The sequence below is a fragment of the Mauremys reevesii genome, linkage group 9 (assembly GCF_016161935.1).
Source record: "Mauremys reevesii isolate NIE-2019 linkage group 9, ASM1616193v1, whole genome shotgun sequence".
Classification (NCBI taxonomy): domain Eukaryota; kingdom Metazoa; phylum Chordata; order Testudines; family Geoemydidae; genus Mauremys; species Mauremys reevesii.
Genome location: NC_052631.1, coordinates 101,385,243 through 101,407,659, shown reverse-complemented (window position 1 = coordinate 101,407,659; position 22,417 = coordinate 101,385,243). Strand labels below are relative to the sequence as shown.

At 50.2% G+C, this 22,417-nt stretch overlaps 1 protein-coding gene across 1 annotated transcript; it reads left to right on the top strand.

Annotated features, from left to right (window-relative positions):
• Positions 1-1,670: 1,670 nt before the first annotated feature.
• On the top strand, positions 1,671-21,733 carry LOC120372523 (UAP56-interacting factor-like). The gene is made up of 9 exons (XM_039489721.1): positions 1,671-1,839; positions 8,110-8,253; positions 14,182-14,324; positions 16,527-16,654; positions 18,067-18,154; positions 19,812-19,855; positions 19,933-20,007; positions 20,739-20,850; positions 21,462-21,733. Exons 1-9 carry the CDS (start codon positions 1,758-1,760, stop codon positions 21,555-21,557), a joined length of 912 nt encoding a protein of 303 aa, XP_039345655.1. The 5' UTR covers positions 1,671-1,757; the 3' UTR covers positions 21,558-21,733.
• The last annotated feature ends 684 nt before the right edge of the window (positions 21,734-22,417 follow it).

The window sequence follows — 22,417 nt, the reverse complement described above, 5'->3', positions numbered from 1 at the left end:
GGAGAGGGAAACTGGGCAGGGATAGGAGGAGGGTGCTGGGGAAGGGTGCATGAGGCAGGGTAGGGTATGGTGCTGGCTAGATGAGTGCTGGGGGAAGGATGCCCGGAGTGGGACAAGTGTTGGCTCCCTGGGTGCTGGGGGAGGGTGCTTGGAGCAGGGTGGGGAGCTGGCTGGCTGCTGGGGGCAGGGTGCCTCAGGTGGGGTACTGGCTGCTGGGGGGAGGGGGCCTGGGTGGGGGTGGGTGCTGGCTGGCTGGGTGCTGAGAGAGGCTGGCAGGAGCGGGGTTGAGAGGGCTGGCTGGCTGGGTGCTGGGTGTGGGTGCTCAGGGTGAGGTGGAGGGTGCAAGCTGGGTTGGTGCTGGAAGAGGGTGCCCAGGGGGGTGAAGGGTGCTTGGGGCACATAGGTGCTGGGAGAATGTGCCACGGGTGGGGTAGAGGGTACAGGCTGAGTGGGTGTTGAAGGAGGATGCCTGGAGCAGCGCAGAGTATGTCCTGGCTGGTCACTGGGGGAGGGTGCCCGCTGGCTGGGCACTGGGGGGGATTATGTAGGGGGGTGCTGGCTGGATGCTGGGGAGGGTGTCTGGGGTGGATGCTGGCTGGCAGGATAGGGTGCCTGTGGCAGGTGCTGGCTGATGCTGGGGAGGGTGCCCGTGGTGGGTGCTGGCTGGCTGGGTGCCCGGGGTGGGTGCTGACTGGGGACTGGGGTGGGTGCCAGGGGTGGGTGCTGACCAGGGCGGGTGCCAGGGGGGGGTGCTGGGAAGGGTGCCTGGGGTGGGTGCTGGCTGGGGACTGGGGAGGGTGCTGGCTGGGCACTGGGGAGGGTGCCAGGGGTGGGTGCTGGCTGGGTGCGTGGGGTGGGTGCTGGCCGGGGGCTGGCTGGGGGCCTGGGGGGGGTGCTGGCCGGGACGGGTGCTGGGTGGGGACTGGGGTGGGTGCCAGGGGTGGGTGCTGGCTGGGAGCTGGGGAGGGTGCCAGGGGCGGGTGCCAGGGGTGGGTGCTGGCTGGGGGCTAGGGAGGGTGTCCAGGGCGGGTTCTGGCTGGGAAGTGGGGTGGGTGCCTGGAGTGGGTGCTGACCGGGGCGGGTGGCAGGGTTGGGTCCTAGAGTGGGTGCCAGGGTGAGTGCCAGGGGAGGATACCAGGAGTGGGTGCTGGCTGGGTGCCAGGGTGGGTGACAAGGGAGGGTGCCAGGGTGGGTGCCAAGGGAGGGTACCAGGGTGGGTGCCAGAGGAGGATACCAGGGGTGGGTGCCAAGGGAGGGTACCAGGGTGGGTGCTAGGGGAGGATACCAGGGGTGGGTGCTGGCTGGGTGCCGGGGTGGGTGCCAAGGGAGGGTACCAAGGGAGGGTGCCAGGGTGGGTGCCAGGGGAGGATACCAGGAGTGGGTGCTGACCGGGGCAGGTGCCCTGGGCGGGTGGCAGGGGTGGGTCCTGGCTGGGAGCAGGGGAGGGTACCAGGGAGGGTTCCAGGGGTGGGTGCCAAGGGAGGGTACCAGGGTGGGTGCCAGGGTGGGTGCCAGAGGAGGATACCAGGGGTGGGTGCCAAGGGAGGGCGCCAGGGTGGGTGCCAGGGGAGGATACCAGGAGTGGGTGCTGGCTGGCCCGCTGGCACTCTCCGGCCCGGCACATTCCAGGCAGGCGCACAGAGGAGCTGGGCGCAGAGCCGGCGGGCGGGGACGGGCAGCTGGGCAGCGCGCCCGGAGCACCGGCCAGGCTGGGCACTACCTCTCCGCTCCCAGCGCTGGATCCGCAGCAGGAGGCCATGGAGCCGGCGGGGCCGGAGCCGGAGCCGGGAGCCGGCGCGGGGCCGGAGCCGGGCGCGGAGGAGATTGACATGTCCCTGGGTAGGTGCCGGTCCCTGCCCCGGGAAGCCGGGGCGCGCAGCCTGGAGCGCTTGGAGAGGCAGAGCGCACAGTGCGCCGGGCGCAGCCGGAGGGGAGCCGGGCCCCGCCAGCCCCGGTCTCTGCGCTGGGCTCCGCGGGGCGCAGCCCCTTGGCTGGACGGGGCGAGCCGAGCCCCGTGCGCTGGCGTTTGCCGCAGCCCTGCGAGGGGCCCCTCCGGGCTTGGCACGGCGCCCGGCCCCGCTGGGTGACCCCTGGGCCGGCTGGCGGAGCTGCCCCGGGGCGCGCCGCGCCTGGTGTCCCGGAGTCCGAGAGCGCCTGGCCTGGCCGCCCGAGCTGGCAGTGAACGGGAGGTGCCCGGCAGCCCGAGCTTTGCCTGCGCCCGGCTGCCAGCGGCCCGCCCTCAGCACAATGCCAGTGCCATGAAATCATCCTCGCCCCCTGGCTGGGCGCTTCCCCGGCGCCCCTCTGCAAAGGGGCAGAAATGCTGGCGGGAGGCGAGACCTGATTCTGAGCCTTTCCTTGTACTGCCTGTAACTACCGCCTGTGCAGGACTCAAGCGGCGCTTACCTGCCGGGGAGCCGCAGCTGGCATTCTGCAAGCCGGGATCTCCGAGGCTAGGGCCCCCCGGGCTCCCCAGCCAGTTGAGTCTGGTGCTAGAAGCAAACAAAACCAGAGAAAGGAAACTGCTGTCGGGTGTAGAGCTGCTTTCCCCACACCTGAGTCTGCACAGGTGGAGCAGCAGGCGGGGGTTGGCTCAGCCCCAGGCCAGCAGCTTGTTTCTGGGTATTTACAGTGAGCAGGTTCATAGGGAATGACATGTGGTCTTTGCTGGGAGAGTTGGGATGTTTCTACTCTAAGGAGGAGGAATATTGTGAATATGGTGAAAAACCAAATACTGCAGCAGGAAGGATGCTGACTTTTTTCAATTGTGCGCTAATAAATGAAAACAAGAAAAAGGAATTGACCCAGTGCCATTTGACTGGATGAGGTGGATTAGATGCCCAATTCTGTCATGTCCCGTTGAAAAATTCGGCCTTTATAAGTAAAATTAGTTCCCAGTTGCAGCATAATCTAGGAATTTTAGGGGCCTAGCCGTGGATATTAAAGGGAGCTGGAGTAGCCCCTTCCCAAGGACCAGTAACATCAGAATAGCTGTTTTGTCAGGTTTCCCCCCTGTATTTTGAGGTTTCTGTTATGTGACAGTGCCCCATAGAATTACACAGAAAGACAGCAGGCTGTCAGGCATACAGACCATGCCCCATACAATAGAAAGCTCAAGGTTACATTCCAAGAGAATGTATGGCTGTGATAAATGTACAGTGTGTGTGTTAAATGGCAGAAAGAGAGCAGGTGGGAAAAAATCATAGTTTAAAAAACGGTCTCTGAACGCTGCTGAGACACAACCTAACTTCAGAGCTGAAAGTTTCAAACCCAGCAGGCCGGAGAGAGACCCATACATGGACCCTCGGCCAAAATGAAAACATGAGCCAGGGCCTGTGGTCACTTGGTGCTGAGACTATTTATAGCAGCTCGCTCATTAGGGCAGTCGTTTTCTGGCAGTGAATATGTTGATCTGGGCATAAACAACTGTCCTTTTATTAAGTCACGAGGTTTGGGATACAGATCCGGGAGGATTATTATACTGACATTTCCATTCTATAAACAAGCTTTGCCAGGCTTGAATTGTTGGGTTAGCTTCATACTTCTAATAGCTGCACGGGACTGTTTCTATCAGGATACAGTAGAACTTCTGGAGCAGAACAACAGAAAGTTCTATTGTTTTCACAGAAAACCCAGCGCCAGATCCTTGGCTTGGTGTGAATTGATGTAGCTTTACTGACTTCAATGAAGCTCTACTGATTTACAGCGGCTGAGGATGTGCCCCCTAATTTCACTATTTGTTTTGGGTCACTCTGGGTGACCCTAGCACTGGGTCCTCTGAGGTGTGGTTGTCCCTTCTGGACTGACTGAGCTCCCATGGAAGGCGCTGCTCAGGGCAGGTTGAAGGCTCACTTTTAGCAGAACCTTTATGCTCCATCTCTCACTACTCGTGATCCCTGCAAAGTGCACCTACCTCAAGGGGGAGGTTAATTTGGCAATGTAGGGGCCGCAGCTCTAAGGAGACACTTTCAGCATCAAAATCAGGTCTTTGGCTCTTCATTTTCAGCTATATTGGGCCTTATACCACTGTCAATGAGGAGTAACTCTACTGAAGTTAAAGGAGATACCGTGATGTGAAGTGGGTCTAAGGGAGATCAGAAGCAGATTCATAGCTCCTAATCCCACTGCTGAAGGCCTCTGTGATAGAGTTTATACTGCAAAGGCGGAAGGGAGGAGGGAGCACTGCTTTGGATCATCCCAGTCACCCATCAAGCTAGATATTTCTGCTCTGACACTGACTGAAGATCTGTCCCACTCCACTGCAGATGCTGATATTATAGCCCCAAGACTCAGTTCCTATGCACAGTCACACAGCAGAACATTATTTTTCCTCATTGTTGTCTCTTTTCTACAGCATTTACAGGAGGGTCCCAGAGAGGCCCACGGTAACCGTTGCTGTAGCTATTTCCTTTTCAGCATGGAAAGGTGGTCAAGCAAACAACTGAGTATTTTTCACTTATAGCAAAGGGAGAGCGATTTCCATCAGTCCTTGGATCCCAACATCTGCTCCCTGTTCCCACCTCCACCAGGAGCAAGCAGGGACTCAGCTAGGAATGCATCTCAAAAATGTCCGTGCTCCAACCTCACAGCAACACTTCAGTGAGACCATTAAAGCACATTAACGTTGAGATCACCCCATGGGCTCTGCTCCCGGCAGACGGGTTAGCAAAATCACAAAAGCAGGCAGGGAGTCTAGCCTCCCTCGTACCTGACACTGTTCACTTGTATTCCTTTGGTTCTTGGTATTTTTGATAGAGATTTGATAGAGATTGACAAATGACAAGCACTTGAGGAATGATTTGTACCCACAATAATGGCTCTAGGAAATCTCCTGGCATGTGGCCACCTCCATCAAAGAACGCACCTTCCACCAGTCTCTGCATAAGCAGCGGTGAAGTGAACACTCCATTATAAGCCTGATTTTGACAGTCCTTCCCCCGCTAATTTGGTGAAAACTGAAACAATCTGCCTGGAATTCCATATACATTATCTGATGACAGGTTGGAACCTTTCTGGAAAGTTTGAGGCAAATTGAACGAGTTTTGGAAATATGAAATTTTAAAGGTACTTTTCATTTCTTGAACCTCTTCTTTTTTTTTTTGCACCAGACTTCAACACACTTTGGGTTACAAAGCCTAGAATTATTTTAATCCACCTTGTTGAGAACTGGAGCCTTTGGCTAACTGGGGAGGGTTTCTTAGCAGAGTCATTTCGCTAAAAGCAGTTGAAACATGCATAAAGTGATCCAGAGTCCACATGCTGCCCTGTGGAGAGTGTAAGAAGTTTGCAGAAGATGGATGGTAGCTTCCAAAACTGTGCAAAGCTCCCAGGCACATCCTAAGTAACCCACATGGGGGGCAGGAGCTCTTTCTGAAGCCTCTCAGAGTAGCAGCACCACCATGCTCCATCCTAAGGTGCATAGCTGTTTGTGTCTGGTTTAAGTGTTTCTAAAGCATGTCCTATCACAGTGGTCTATAGGCACAGGTATGTGTCTAAGGAAATCTGCAACTAACAGAAATACAGGTGCCTGACTGGAGCTGAACCAGCAAAAAACTGGAGTAAGACAGTGGTGAAGAGAGAGAGAGAGAGATTCTCCTTCCTGCTGCCATAATGCCACTAATTTAGGTTTAAATGTATAAGGGTTTAATCAAAGGAAAAGTTAATTGCAGCCATATGAACGGGTGGCATTGTACAGGCTCAGGACCAATAATGATACACCCAGAAAGGCAACAGAGTCCAGCAAAAGAAGACATGACCAACAGCTGGGTTTCATGCTGTGAGCACCGTGACCCAGTACCTCTCTCCCCACTGAACGAACAGTTAACGCCCCGGATCTAATTATAGGCCCTGCAGCAGGTGTTCTGTGGAGGTCTGGGACATTAGCAGTGTTGCCTGGTCCCTTTTCTCTACCCATGTGTGGGGAGGCGGGGCTGAGGCTGACTCAGAGCTGACAGGTGGCACTGTCCCAGTCACTAACCCGTTATAGAGCAGGACGAGGGCCAGCGGGTTGCTCTCTCCTTTTCCTGTACAGGCAGTGGGCGATTTCCAAAATACCTACCTGCTGCTGCTGCTGCTGGCCACGGGGCAAACATGGAAACTGAACCCCTCTGTTCAACATGAAACCTAATAGCTGGTTCCCTTGGTGTAGGACAGAGGAGGGATCTGTTAGAGAGAATCTACCTCCCTGCCATGAAATGCAGGTATTTCCCCACTCAGTGCTCGTCTGCTTGTTCCTCTCATGCTGTTACCGTGCTCCGTGCTGATACATGCTGGATAAGACCGTTACTTTTCAGCTCATGTGGCCCATCCAATGGTTTGAGTGCACGTTCCAAACAACTGGAGAAGTATCACCAACCCCGTGCAGTCAAAAGTCCTGAGTCAGGTCACTGAAAATCATGAGATTGTCTTAAAAGTCACGAGATTTTAAAATAATAATAATACTCTTTGGGTTGTTTTTATTTGCCTGCTGGTTTTTGAGCTTTTGAAGGGTTCACAATTTCAAAGTTTTTCCTTGCAGCCAGCAGGGCTAGAAATTTACTTTTATTTTTTAAATGGAAACAGAGATTCTCACTTAATCTCATAACTCCCAGAGCTGGGGCTTTATGAAAAAACATCACAAGACTCACGATAGATCCCTGAGAGCTGGGAACACTGTCGGGGGTATACACCTTTACTGATGTCACATTAAATGAACTCAGACCCCTAAGGAGTGTGATTCCTCATTTATCACCCCACTTTCAGGCCTTTATCATTGCTGTGCCTCGGTTTTTCCATCTGTAAAATGTGCAGTTGCAGGGACAATTAATTCATTAATGGTCGTACAGCATCTTACAATCCTCAGGGGGTGGCTGCTGGCGAATTGCTTATGGACCAAGGGCTTCGTTGTGCACTATGGGGGCAGTGCAGAGCTGCAGCACTGTCCCAGAGGTAGCAGTGAGCCGGATTACACTGCACGGAGCCTGGCACAGCGGGGGTCAGATCCATGGCCCTGCCTCCTCCTTACCCCTGTGGGGCAATGTATGAATGTCTATGGGGGCAGGGGGCTGGGAAGGACTGTGTGAAAGCCCCTTGTGAGGGTCATGCCAAGGGCGGGATCTCTGGGCAGCATCCGGCTTTCTGTGCTATACCGGAGGCCAGACATCTCTCTGCCCTTCGAATCACAGAATCTCAGGGTTGGAAGGGACCTCAGGAGGTCATCTAGTCCAACCCTCTGCTCAAAGTAGGACCAGCCCCAACTAAATCATCCTTGAGATGCGTATGACTAGTGCAGATACATGGTCCAATCCCTACAGCCATTTTCACGTACAGCCAGAGTCTGCTCTCAGGGACATTGCTGTAGATAAGGACTGATCTCCAGGCACTTAATCCAGATATGCGCCCATGCAGAATGTGACCCTTAATTAAATTCAGGTACCAAGCAGCATTAGGTGTAGCTATTAAATTAATGCTCTATAGCTGTGGCTTCACAGGAGGAACAATACTTCAGCTCTAACCTGCCTCTCCCTAAGCTGCATAGTCTCTAAGGTATCACAAACAGCGGATTGATTCCTTCTGCAGGTCTTTTCTCCATTAAAAACCAAACCAAACCTAATGGGAATATTGTCTAGCTGGTGTAAGTATGAGGAGATTGGGTGTGAATCGCTCGGTTTCTCTGTGTTGCTCGCAATGTATTTAATGGTGACTTTACTTTGGGATGGTGTGTGCGTTATTTTACTTGCAGGTGTTTATTTGCTCCCAAGTAGCCAGAATGGAACGTTCCAGCTCACAAGTGTTCAAACTTTCCCGAACTGTGACCCTAGGGTACAGCAGAAAAAAGTTTTTGGACGCCCCACGTCTAGCTGTAAGAGAGGGAAGGTGGTCACCATGTCACAGGCCCAGGTTGTGAACCCACGCTTCTGTTCATTTCTACCTTCCATGCACAGTTATAGTTACACATGCCGCCACCACCATGGGACTGAGCTGGGGCGTTTAGCGCTTGGCAAGCCTTGTTTGTCGTAGCACAAGCCTTGTTTTCAATATGGAGGATAATTAGAAGTACTCACAGTGGAATGTGATGTTAGCTGAAATTGCAGTTTTCCCAGTTTTTTTCCTTTGTGTTTTCCAATCCAGATGACATCATAAAGCGCCACAGGAAAGGACAAACAGGTGCAAAGTTAGTAGGGGACAAACGAAGGCAGCAAGTCAAGAACAGGAATTCAGCATATGGAAATGGGAGACCCAGGTTCCGTACCTGGATGCAACGCAACCTGCAAGGTATGTACATGCTAAAGTGCAGCCATAGGAACTAAGGAGAGGTTTAGGATGGAAGGACACCTGTGAAGCCAACCACACTGACTCTCCTCTTTTGAGTGTACATTTGCACACCAAGCGATATCGTCCCAAACCTTTGCTTCTCTAATCCTGGCCGGTTGTTATATCTACTTTTGCTCTTGGTAGCTTAGCAAAAAGGAATTTGTCTGTAACAATTGAATATCCAGGCTCTTTCAAAGCATAAATTCATGCCTTTCTCCCCCGCCTTCCTTCCTCATGAATTACTAATTCAAAATGACTTAATATCAACTCTTCCCTTTTGAGTTTTGCATATTTTAATTATACTCTCATAATCCCCCCTTTTCCCAGAACACACTTAAATTACCCCTTAGGTTATCCTCTGATAGTTCAGTTATTGGAGTTAATTTGTCATTTTGCTTGAACCCATTATTTTTAGGATGTGCCTTGAATAATAATGTGTGACCACACAATAATCTAAATTGGCTCTACTACTTTTTATTCACAAAGCTCAAATGACTTCTTTTGTGCATCTTAGAATTTTTCCATCTGTTTTTTACTGCTGTTAAACAAGTTTGCTGAAGGTTTTAAAGGATTATTCTGCTCTATCTTAACTATTTCTCTTCTCAATGCAAACAGTATGTAGTGCAGTATGAGTACTGAGCATAGGTCCTGTTGGTGTTTGCCTTGTTCTTGGTACATTCTCAGTCAGCACAATGAGCAGCCCTCAACTTGCTAAGGTTCAGAAGAAGTTACTCTTAATTTACCCTAGCAAATGGGACAAAAATTATTTAGGATGTTGATGGTCTTGTACCCTGAACCACCATTGTTCAGCCATTGACAAGAGTGAACTCAGAGGTAACTAAGTCAAACTAAAGATTTTTGTGACATTCCCCAGGGTACAATCTGGACAGCTGAACAGCGGTGTCTCCTCAATTCTCCAACCTGGGGTTCCTTTTACTCTGCTCTGCTGTGAGAACTACCGCTCCTTGTCTGTTCACACACAGCCTCCAGCATGTATGTCACTCCCAGATGAATTCTATGAGTCCTGCTAGCCAGCCATGCCTGAATTATATTGCAGAGCAACACCACAAACTCCCAGTCCCAGACTTGTCCCCAGAAATGTGCATCTTGTACTGCCCAGCTCCTTCCTTCTGTGCAGTACCAGCTCCTAGAAAGTCCATCATTTCATTAGCAGAAAACGATATGCACAAACCCTGTTGTCTCAAATGGAGGTTTCCAAATACTGCAATCTAAACATCCACTGGTTTAGAAAAAACAATAAAATAAGTTTATTAACTACAGAACGATAGATGTTAAGTGATTACAAGGAATGAGGCATAGAAGTCAGAATTGGTTACAAAGAAATAAAAGGTAAAACACAAACTAATATCTAACTTGATAAGCTAAGTGAACTTGAAGCAAAAAAGGTTCTCTCACCACATGCTCACAGCAGTCTGGCTGAGTTCCTTCAGCCAGGACCCAGTTCAATGATGCTTCTTTTGTCTTTCAAACATTGTTGATGCCATGAGTAGAGATGAGGGGAAAGAGGTGGTTTGTATCCTCTGTTCCTAATCTTTATATCTTTTCCTCCTCTTTGAGAATCATCTCCAGCGGGGGTTCGGGTGACAGCCAGTCTGTTCACACTGGAACCCGCATCTGATTCATTGCCAAAATGTAAATTTCTTGCTTACACCCTTCTTCCTGCCAAAGAATGGCTGCTTAACCAGGTGATAGTCCATTTGATTATGCTGACACCAGGCTGTGGTGCTGGCTAAACTTTTGTCTCTGAGGAACTGATTTGGGCTGCTTCCCCAGATTTGGAATATGCCTCAGTAGCACAATACAGGAGAATCTTATAACTTTACATACAACATTGCCACACATATTTTACCAGGACAATAATGATCAGCAAATGATGACTTTTCAAATGATACTTCACAAGGCATACTTTGTACAATGTGTATCATAGTTGTGTAAAAGTAGTGAAAATAGGGATACAGTCTGTCACGATTTTAGTGTAGGTATTCCTTTAAAAAAATTCCCTTATTCTTAATTTACATCGTGGTTTTTGCAAGCCTCAGCATTTTGCAGATTAAACTGCATTTAAGACTTGCTCCTGTAAGCTACAGAGCACCCACTGCCCCTGCCAGAGTTGAAGTCAGTGGAAGTTTAGGGTGCTCAGCACTGCCTTATACATTGAAAGGGCTTACTTCAATTCAATCACCCCTGAAATGCAGCCAGCTCTGGGCTGAAGTGTGATAGTTCTTATCACAAGTACCAGCAACACAACACTTTAGGGAGAGGGAATTAAGTCTCTGAATGAAGCAGCAAGGGATTTACACAGGTGAAACGCAATTGCCTGTATTGCAATTTGGCCTAAAACTTGGTGAAGGTTGCTCCAGAGAGTCTGCAATGCCAAGCGGTTATTGGAGTTTCTGTGTTAAATCTTCTCCAAGAGGGACTGTTAAGCTCTGCTCTCATGGGAGCTCCTCTCAGAACTCAGCTTGCTGGGGCAGAGGAGGCTCTTTGCCAGCATAGCTGTGCTCTGCACAAACGCAGTTTGGAGCTCCCCGTGTCAGCACAGAGCAAGTCCCCTGATCAGCGGCATGCCCTGCTGAGTTTAGGAAAATCTGCTGTAACGAACATTGCCCCCACTACATCAGAGGTGGGGTCTGCAACTTTTAAAATAGCAACATACACACAGTGTATTCTGGGTCAGACTCTCAGCTGCTGTAAATCCAGGGAGCGCCGTGGAAGCCAATGGAGCAGTGATGATTTACACAACCTCAGGCCTCAGTGAGTGGAGGCTTTGCAGTGTGAACTGACTGGCAGGAGCAGGATTTTTTGACCCTGGCTCCTGTTAGTATTAATCCCTCCTGCTGCACCAGTGAAATACAGTAAAACCTGCCAAGAGCAAAAGTGGTTGCTTGTAAGAGGTGGTCTCTCTTCAAAGATATGGCATTGGCACCCTTACTTCTGCACTGCTGCTGGCCACCGTGCTACCTTCAGAGCTGGGTGCCCGGCCAGTAGCCACCGCTCTCTGGCTGCCCGGCTCTGAAGGCAGAGCGAAGATTGGCAGCTGCTGGCCGGGTGCCCAGCTCTCAAGGGAGTAAGAAATTGTGGTCACGGGTCACAGATGACAGCTGGTCACTTTTCATAGTTTCTTCACAGTTAAATTATAGGGGGGAAAGTTCTGTGGCCTCTGCAGGTGGCTTGTGACAGGTGGGCTCTCTTCAGAGGTGGTCGCTAAGACAGGATTTATGGTCCCCTGAAAAGGCACCGCTGAGCTCAGTGCCTCCTGGTGGCAAGGAAATGCACCACTGAGCCTGCTTTCTTCTCTCCCTGTGCAGAGCCATGCTAGCTGGCTCGCCGGCCTGCGGGGAAGGTGGTGGGTGGGGAGCGTGACAGTGGCGTCTGGCAGCTGGGTGAGAGGGACAAAGAGAGAACAACCCAGGCGTGGCGAGGAAGAAAAACAAGATGGGGGCAGACAGAAACACCCCCATGGGGGCAGAACAAGGAGAGCAGGATGGGAGAATGGTTAACAACAGCTTAGGACTCCAGGAGAGAGAGCCCAGGGCTGGCCATGAGTCATCCTCTGTCAGCCAGAGCGAGAGGGGAATGTTCCAGGGAGCAGTGGAAGAAGAGGGTGAAAGGCATCTTCCTCCTTCAGATGCTGAACACGATTCCAGAGCAAATCCGTTTGTAAAGCTAATTTCCTGGAGGAAGGCCCCCAGCTCCGCCCAGATTATCTAGATACATCAAACCACAGCTTTCTATCCCTTCTCTTCCTCCCTGCCCAGATGCACCAACTTCATTCATTCTGCAGCCACTGCTGCAGTGGAGTCTCCAGTATTTAGAGTGGCCATTCGCAGGGCACCACAACCAGACGACATTATTGACCCTATAAAACTTATGAACAATGCTGCATATTCTTGAGCGCCATCTAGGGGCACCATGTCCATTGACTATCGACCCAGCCAGCCCCCTCTTCATAATAGCCAGTACCCTCCCAGTGCTTCACCGCTGTTAGGACCAAAGCATCCTACATTTGCCCTTCCCTTCTTTCCCCTTTGAACTACTATATTCCCTCAACTAACTTTCCAACACTATGTCAAAAGCCTTGCTGAAGTTCAGTTATATTATGTCCACCATGTAGTCCCAGGCCACCAAACCAGTTACTCTGTCAAAGAAGGAAATCAAGTTGGTTTGGCATGATTTGTTCTTGGTAAATGCAGGTAGTCACAAATTGAATGAGCATCTACACTCATGTGTAACCTTAGGATAGGAATTGTTGAACTCTGGGTCCCAACCGGGGCCTCCAGCATCCACACTCTGTTGTGTGAGCTTGTGTCCAACCACCCCTATCCCAGAACTCCTAGTGTCCTCCCAAAATGTGGCCACTGCAGCTCTTTGTTGGTGGTACAGTGTGGGAAAATGTCACCGTCCAGGGGACAGGAAGTCGGCCTGTGGGATTGTGGGGTACTTTTGGCAGAGTTCCAGAACAAGACTCCAGTGGGGCTGCATGTACACTGCAAAGCCACAGGGCTTGTACCCTGGGTCAAACCCATCCATCTCTGTGGGGTCCTGGGTCTCAGCCCTGGGCTAGTGTGATTTGTGTGTAGATGGAAGGGGGGGGTTAGGCCTGAGCCTGAGTTTGAGCCCTGGGCTTACACTGCAGTGCAGACGTCACCTGTGAGACCCATGTGTCAAAGGAACATCAGTGCTTCATAAGAACACTTCATCTCTAGCTGCTCAAGTCATCATGAATTATTGACTCAGTGCTGTAGATAGACTGTACCTGCTTTGCATTTTGCACTACTGAAGTTATGTAGAGTGCAGTATTTTGTTAACTGCATTGAGATATTAAGCATTGTAAAGCATCATGAGCTATGCTTGTTCTTGAAACTATGTCCCGACCAATAATTTCTACATGAGTGTGAATATACAGTTTGTTGAGATGGCCTCTCTGAAAATGATAAACAATTCTGACTACATGAGTTTATCACATATAGTAATTAGACCATAATGCACCATAACTTCACCTAAAGATTAAGAGCTGTTTTACTCTCTCTTTACAGTTCAGAAAGCACAAAAGCATGAACAGGCTTTGAGAAAAGAAAATATCACTAAAGCTAAATGGGTTTTAAGCAGTGTGTGCGTGGACTGCTCATTTGTTACCAACAACAGCAGCAGGTAGATGCAGAATTTATGCAAAGGTTTATAAAGCTACAAAAGGGAATAGACCCCTGTTCATTTATGAAGCATCATCATCTGGGCATTCATGACCATTCCCAGCCTTTTGCAGGTTAATCCTCCAGATGTGTGCGCTCATTTGCATGTCAGTGGCCAGTGGGCACTGGAATCTCACAGCTATTTCATAGCAATGTGGGGATGGGAGCTCGGCGGCAGACGGGAAGGCTCGTTGGGGTACTGTCTTTATTACAAGTCAGAATTGTCTTCTGTCCACAAGTCAGTTACGTCTTAACATTCAGACCTTTCCTAAATCAAATCAGATACAGCTTTAAAACCTTGAAATCGAGTCACTGGAAAGACAACCCCCCTTACATTTTTTAAAATTAATTCACTTGGTTTTGAGCAAAACAGATCCCACCATTCCAAGACACATTTCAAGCTCCTGTACTAAGAAAATCCAGTACATTTTAATTTTGTTATTATTAAAATTGTTGCTCCCAGGCTGACACTAAGTTTCAACCAGACACATTTTGAAATAAGAGGTGCTTTCAAAATAAGAATTGATAACAATGCTAACCCAGAGTAGCTGTGCCCCCAGAGCTCCCTGATCACTGTCAGCAGAGTTACCCTTCGGTCCATGTGAATGAACCCGGTGAAGCATTCAAATTCCTAAGTCCAGGTTGTGAAGGATTCTAAAACAAGTGTTTCTCTTCCTAGGACCCAATCGATTTAGAAGAGGGTTTGGACAGCAGCAGTATAACAGAAGACCATTTAGAAGTGCCATGGCTGGTCCAAGAGGAGGAGTAGCTGCCACATTAAATGGAGCGAGCCCTTTAAACCGGCAGGCGTTAGCTCAAGAGGTAGGCGGGCCGGGGGGGAATCCACAGCTGTTCCTCAGTGTCACAGCGTTCTGGAAGGGCCTGGGGTTTTTATCTTGACTTGCCTAAGAGAAGAGAGTCTAAGCAGAGAATATTTTCTTTGTTGTCCAGTTAGGCTTATAGGATGTGAAGCTTGTAATGGTGTCAATGTATTTTACGGAATCTGTGCCGCTTGGCTGTGCAAAAGCAGCCCTGTCTTACAGAGATTCCAGGTCACCTCCCCTTACTGTGGCCTCTCCCAAGGAAATAGCTGAAGAGTCACCATCAGTTTTGCCCACACAAGGCAAGATCCAGTGCCCTGTGAGGTCAATGGGAGGACATCCATTGATTTCAATGGGTTTGGAAAGATTAGGTCTGTATGGCTCATTGGCATATGGATAATAATCTTTGATTCTACAGGGGTGCTAGTGATAGCTTTGGTTAAGGTGCTCAACTGCTGCCATGATAAACTCCCCTTGGGGGTAACTTGTGACTTTCTCAGACTTTCACTGTGTCAGCCTGAAATCCTTCAGGAGTGAGGTTTTGTTTGATTGGTTTTTAAGGTTTGAGTGAAAAAGTGATTCAGCTACTTTTAGCATCGAGAGACTAGGGGAACAATACACCTTTGCCATTAAAATAATTCTTGTAACTTTGTTTTGAACATCTCTAGCACCAAAATGGTTTGGGACAGAAAGCTGAAGTGTAGCATGTAGCTCGCCCTGCGGGAGGAGAGTTGCCTTTTGCTGTCATGGTAGAAATCCATTTTGATTTGGGTGGGTTAGGAAGGTTTGAAAATAGTATTTCACATGTGCTCAATACGTTTTTTAAAACTAATGATAACTCATATAACGACAATCTCCTGATAGTGAAAGAGGGCAGCACTGCATCTGCGGGTGTATAGAATTCGGTACTTATTTAAAGGGCATGTAATGAATTAGGTACGTACTGACTATGGCAGGATATTAAGAGAAAGTAGGAAGTAGTTGCTAGGAAGCATAATTCTAAGGTAGCTTTCATTCCACAGAAATTAACGGAGTAGGAGTCTGTGGAAACGTGTATCGGTTAGTGGGTGGGGACAGTGAGATGGAGATGGTCCTACAGACATGGAGGGGGATAGTAAGTAGCAGTATTTAGAAGAAATGCAGAAGCTCTGCTTTACTGAATGGGGATCTTTTGAGGTGTCTGATCTTCCACATTCTAAGGCTCTGATCCAGCAAGGTATTTCAGCGCATGGGTGAACAGTAAGCAGTAGTTTATTGAATGAGGCAGGATTTCAGGGGGGTTGTGACCTGGGGTCATACTGTCTTTGCATAATCCTGTGTCTCCACAAACAAGTTTTGGCATTTCTGTTTTCCCTATGAAATATAATACACCCACACATTCCCTTTGAAACATTCTATCCTGTCATTCATAATTTCAAAAAATTGTTAATTACAGTTAAAAAAAAAGAGACATGATTGAGGAAAAGAAGTTGCTACAATATCATGGATCAGTGGAAATATCCATGTCATAGCGGGAAAGATCACAAAACATCTCAGGATTTAATAAGCTTAAGGGATCGATTACATACCATGTCAATTATCAAAGAAGAAAAAACACACATCAGGATCTTTCATAATAATACAAAAGTCACGTAGGAAATAAGAGACAAGGTGACCCTTGGAATACCTTTCCCAGACCTGAAGAAGAGCTCGATGTGGCTCGAAAGCTTGGCTCTCTCACCAACAGAAGCTGGTCCCATAACAGATATTTCCTCACCCACCTTGTCTCTAACATCCTGGGACTGACACAGCTACAGCTGCCCTGCACAGGAGAGAAGTCAGCCCCCGTGAAATTAACATGGGGACAGTGGGAGTGAGTCAATTCCAAGGATGAATCTCCCTGAAAACTGCCAAACAAAGCCCATCCTGAATGATGTGCTGAGAAACGCAGGCTGTTTGGGCACACTCAGTCTTTCCAGCAGACCAAGTACAACCATGTACAAAAGGGAAGCAAGTCAGTCCAGCAAACAAACAAATAGATGTAAGCACTGCCTGACCCCCATGGCAGTGTGGCTGGGGACAGATCAGGAACAACATTCATACGAGTATTCTGGTAGAGACTAATCCCCTGCTTTGTCATATTGGGTGACCCTTTTCTCTGGCTACTGAGAAAGCAAACACGGCAATTATAGCTGATCGCAAGTGAGCTGTTGCTATGTTTTAGGGCAACCAGCATGATGAAGCGCTTACAAAAAGCAGTGACAGCGGACAGCCTGAAGCACAGAGATGGCTACCCCAGCGCCCCAAGAGATTCAGGACAGCGGGAGTCCCTGGCCAAGCCCCAGCTAGAAGGTAAACAGTCTGGTACATTGATCTGACTGAGAAATTATTTCCTTGTCAATTTGGAAGACTCTCTCGTGCTATTAAATCTCCTCTCGTTCTGCATTGACTGGCGAGGTGCAGCAGCCATGGAGTGCACTGTACTTTATGAAATATTCCTTCTTGTATTGCTAAATCACTTGGAAATAAGCTTACTGCATGCTTGTGTTTAATAACCAGACATTTCCTCTGCCACTGTTAATAAATACATTAGAATTTCAACTTGTATTAAACATTTTGTCCGACACTTTGATTGCACTTGTTACTTTTGCCTTTATAAAAACAAAAAATGTAACTTGAAAATAAAATAAAGGAAAGGTGCTAAAACCTTAGAGCCAGAGTCCAGTAGCCTAATTCACACTAGATTGTACCTCACGACACAGGTAGCGCCACTGAAACCAGTGAGCCGACTCCTGGAGACCAGCAAGGTGATCTGAATCTCAGCCCAAGGGCCTGAAAATAAGGAGAGCAGGGAAATTCTGAGCTGAGGCTGATGCTCTCTGCAGACATTTTAAGGCTAGAAGGGACCAGTCTGACGTATAACACAGGCCACAGTATTTCACCCCGTTACTTGTCTGCCAGTATGAGTTGTAGATTGGGCTCCACTAGGCCCCTGCTGCACTACGTGTGAGTGAGCTCAGGGACCCACTACTGTGTCCTGGGGAACAGGGGCGCAAGGGGCAGGATTCAGCGCAGCAGCTGGAGACGGTCGGAATTTTTCACAAAAACAGCTTGATGTCAACAAAATGTGATTTTTTGATGAAAATATTTGAAACAAAACCAAAACGTTCCTTGCCTTTTGAACTGAAGTGTTCCAATGCGTAAAACATTTCTGTAGGCAAGTTTTGGTTTTCTAATTTCTGTCCCGTCCCTTTTCCTTTTTTACTCCCTTCCCCCAAATTAAAATATGGAGAGAGAGAGAGAGGAGGAGGCAGGGAAGAAACCCCAAATCTGAGACTTGAGAGTTGACATTTTTTTCTTTTTGGAAAACACCAAACTTTAGTTTGTCATTTCGTTCAGAAATTGTCCTGGGAATAAAACTAACTGTTTGATCCGCTCCTAAGGGAATAATAGTGTAACAGGGAGCAGCACAGGAGCCTCGTCCCAGCACAGCGTCCCATGGCATAACTCCTGTTAGGCCAAGTGCAGAGCTGCCCAAGAGACTTTGGCTCCTCCCAGCTCTGCACGAGAAGCGTTTGGAACGTCTGACTCGTAGCAGCAACGTTGGCAGCCCTGGGCAGCTGGCAGTTCCTGGGTTGCTTTTCATGTGTTTTAAAATCAAACCCAGTTAGATTATTTCCTATTAAGCTGATGACTAGACCTTTCCCAATGCTCCTCCTTAAGGCAATCGTTTCGTCACTTTGCCTCTTTTCTTTTCATTGCAGGCCTTTCCCGCTAAACAGGAGACCAGCCTTCCAGCAGAGGCAATCCAAAGTCAGCTTTACCAGAGGGGTCAGTGTGCCACAGGCTCTTGTAAGATCTGACAAGCTTGATAATTATTTAAATGTGAATCGTCCTGTCTCCCTCCCTCCCTCCCACATGTGAATCCTTGCTTCTGCAATTAGCTGGGAGAAATAGCCGTGGTTATACAGAGTGCATGGCCCAGAGCCTCAAAGGCCCCTCACCCATTGAAATCCAGCTGGGCCTATCTTCCAAAAGCGAGTGAGCATATGCAGGATCGGGGCCGTAGTTGCTCTTATGCTGTTCACTCAGTTCTAAGTGTCCTGCACACGTCTACGTGTCCTGGTGCTGGCCTCTAAGGGGGTGTGCGCACAGCCCACAGCACTGCACCTCCAGCCTGGGTCGAGAGCCTGGGGTTAGCAGGGCGCATGCTGAACACAGCTGTGCAGACTGCGCTTTGAAGCTGCAGCTCAGGCTGGGGATGGGCTGCGAAGCCTGGCATCTTCGAAGGGCTGTCTACACCGCTGTCCGGGAGCACTCTGCGCCCTGCTCACCGGAGTCTGTCAATGCAGGCTGGGGGGACTTGCTCCCGGGGGCTGCGTAGACATGGGTCACATCCATTTCTGGCCTCAGTAAAGCCCTGATCAGCTTGCAACAAGACAACAACAGCACACATCCATTCTGCAGCATTACAAAGCAGCACCCAACAAGACAACATGGGCAGATAATGCTTGTACTATGTTCAGGACCCAGACCATCTTGTGCCACGTGCTGCATAACAGGCAGGCAGGCATCCAGCTGTGCAGGACCGGACTGCAGAGGCAGGAGCAGAGGCGCGGCGGGCTGCATTAGGAAGTCTGTCGTCCTGCCTTTTGGGCGGCCTGCGGCCTGCCGCCGGTCCTGCGTTGCGGCGGGGCCCCTGCGCGGCTCTGTGGTCCGTCGGGCGCGGCTTCGCTGCTGCGGGAGGTCTGCCGGTCCTGCGGCTTCGGCGGCTTGCCTGCGGGAGGTCTGCCGGTCCTGCGGCTTCGGCGGCTTGCCTGCGGGAGGTCTGCCGGTCCTGTGGCTTTGGCGTACCCACCGCCGAATTACCGCCGAATCCGCAGGACCGGCAGACCTCCCGCAGGTGTGCTGCCAAATGCTGCCTGACCGCCGCCCTCGCAGGGACCGGCAGGGCTCCCCCCGCGGCTTGCCGCCCCAGGCACGCGCTTGGAGCACTGGTGCATGGAGCCGCCGCTGATTACAAACACAGAGTCTCAGCTTACCACTTTGGCCTCTGGCTAATAACAGTAGAATAGGTGATAAAATCGGGTTTGCTTGGACTGCAAGACAGAAGGAACAGAGCAAAATTAGCCCCAACTAATCCATACATTACAGTGAAAACCAAATTCACTGACTTGTTGGGGATATGCAGCTGGAGCCATGTCGGTCCCAGGATATTAGAGAGAGCTGGCGGGTGAGGGAATCTCTCTGATTGGACCAGCTTCTGGTGGGGAGAGAGACAAGCTGTCAAGCCACACCGAGCTCTTCCTCAGGTCTGGGGAAGGTGCTCCCAGCATCACAGCAAATAGGAGGTGGAACAGAGTGTTTAGCGTAAGTAGTTAGTGAATATTCTAAAGGACCATTCACCGTAGAGTGGCGATATTCCATTATTTTAAGCTACTTTAGAGGGAATTATTTCTCGGAGGGACAGCTTCTAAAATCAATCTCTCTCCTGCATTTTATTTTACAGCAAACAGAACCACGCACAGAAGGTAAACGACCATGGATGAGAAGGTAATTGGGAGAATTAAAAGAGACACACACACAATCACTACGCAAACCAAATGGACTAACTTTCTCTTCCCCAGCAGGTGGCAGCTGCAGCCCAGCTCTGGAGCAGTTCTAACCATTTCTGTCTGTAATCCTCAGGCAAGCCACACCAACATGTGAGTACATGGCCATGGTGTATGGTTTTAGACAAGCTGTTAAGATCTGTGATGCTGAAAAGGCCCCCCTGAAATCCCTTTTGCACTTTAGAGCTGAGTGAAGAATTCAGATTAAGATTTCCAGACAATATGACCTCTTTCTGCTCCTGGAATAACTGAAAGCAGATTGCAATATCCTCCCATTGATTCATTACCTGGCTTGATCTGCAGGGACAGTGCTTGTGGAACTAGTGGTGGGGAGCGAACCTGGGACCTCGGAATCTAAGCATCTGTTTGAACTCAAGGGCCAGCTCCATTTGCTGGTGGTAGCTGATATTGTGCAACCGCTGGAGAGACACCACTGGCCCCGTGGGGGTACTGTGGGTCCACAGAGGGGCACTGGAGAGAGATGCTGCTCCAGGTCCCGGCTGGAAGAGGGGCTTTAGTGCTGTGCAGTGGCAATGCAGGCAGCAACTAGCAACCCCACCGCCATGGGGCTGGAGTAGCAGCGGAGGAGGGCTGGGCTCCAGTGCCTTGGGCTATGGCCCAGACTGCATCTCCCTGTAGCCCCAGTGCTGCACGCCTGCTGGGAGCTACGCTGCACTGTCAATCACACTCCTCAAGGCGGCAGTGAACCATACCCCCGGAAAGGCTAAGGAGATGCAGGTGGCCCTTTCAGCTGCCTGCTGCTAGAGAGTGATTGAAAACGAGCGACCTTCGCTTGCTAAGTAAACGCTCCGTCCATTCCACAGGCCGGGAGGCAAGCGGCCGTTCCTCAGAGGCAGGAGACCCCCGCCAAGGACAGCCAAGCCCCAGCCCCGAGGAGTGCCGCTAAGATTCAACTTCCGTGCGATGGCGAATCAGGTAGAGCGGATGGCACGAGTGTGTGAATGCTCAGATCAGCTGGATGTGCCAAGCTCCGTGCTGCACGGCCGCAGGGCACGGTTGCCGTGTGACCACTCGGATTTTCCAAACAAAATGTTTCCATTTGGATTTAAAACCCCTTTTTGTTTGAATTTTACTATTTCAATTTTATATTTTAAAAAGTTAAAAAAAATATCTTGGTAACTAAACATTTTGTTCAACCTGAAATCGTGTTTGGGGATTTTCCAGTTTGGCTGCTGAATCAAAACGTTGGTTATTCGCACAGCTCTAGCTTTCACACTGTCATACCCAGAATAGCTCCAAGCTCCTGCTTTATCTTCCCTCGCGGTTACTCGAGTTCCTTGCCAGATACTGTGCACTCAGGTGCCCCCTGCTTGTTCTGGTCCTGACTGAGGATACTTTAGTGGTCGGGTCTGGTGCTGATGGAGGTTTTCCAGCCAAATGCATTTAATCAAGCTCCTTGCACAACTCCATGTGATGGATAGTTTAATTGACTAGCTGGCTGCAGAAGCACATTCCTGGCGTGTTTTAATCAATACCCCCTGCAGATCTGGGTGTGAATCACGCTGTGCCCTCCCTTTCCCCTGCAGACCAGCCTGACCTTGGATGAGAGATTCTCCGGCCTGAGGAACAAGAGGCGTTTTACGGCAGCGAGGAACAGCAGCCGGACAGTCATGCTGCCCTAGTGCCATGTGTGTGGCCCAGGGATGGCGGATCCAGCCCAACCTGAATAACAGGCCACCAATAAAAGGCAATTGATTCCCTTTCTGCCGGCTACCTTGGTATTACACCATTCCCTTGCGTACACACAGGGAGTCAAGGTACTGGCTGGGGCAGGGACAACCAGAACTTCAGGGCTAAACTCTTGGGCAGGCAGTGACCCCTAGCTCTGCGTAACTGCCCCCCAGCCAGGGAGACCGGGGGCTGCGGTGGCCAGACAGGCCCTGGTAGCGTGTCTTTAAGGGAGCTGCAAGCCATGGAGCTGTGGTTCTCCATCATTGCAGGGGGACCCACCAACTCTGGGGGCAAGCCTGGTCCCCACTGCTCCTGTGGCAGTGACTCCCTCCCCCCACACTGCTTCCTGTGCAGGAGAGGATGTCTGGCCCTCCACCCTCAGATGGGCTCCTGGGGCCTCCTCTAGGCATCCTGCCAGCCCCTGAGCTCCCAGGGCAGCACCCAGCCTGTCACCCCCCTTGGCTTTGCCCAGCACTTGTTCTCTTCCTTTGCTTGGATGGGGGCCCTGGGAAGGCAGGGAGTCTGAGACCCAGGAGAGGAACCAGCACGCGGGTGATGAAAGGAAAGTGGACCAGTCTCAGGGAGCTTTTCAGGTGTCAGCGTTTATTAGGGTGGTTTGCTTTAGTTCTTGTCCACCTGAATTCTGAACGATTGACTTACGTGGCAGGCCAAGCACTTTACAAACACGTGTGAAGACAGGGTCTGTACCCCAAGACTTTACAAGCTAAGGCTCCAGCCTGGCGCGTGCACACAGAGTCCCATTGTGGTCGGGGTACAGTTCGCATCAGGAGGGTGACCCAGGCCTTGCGTG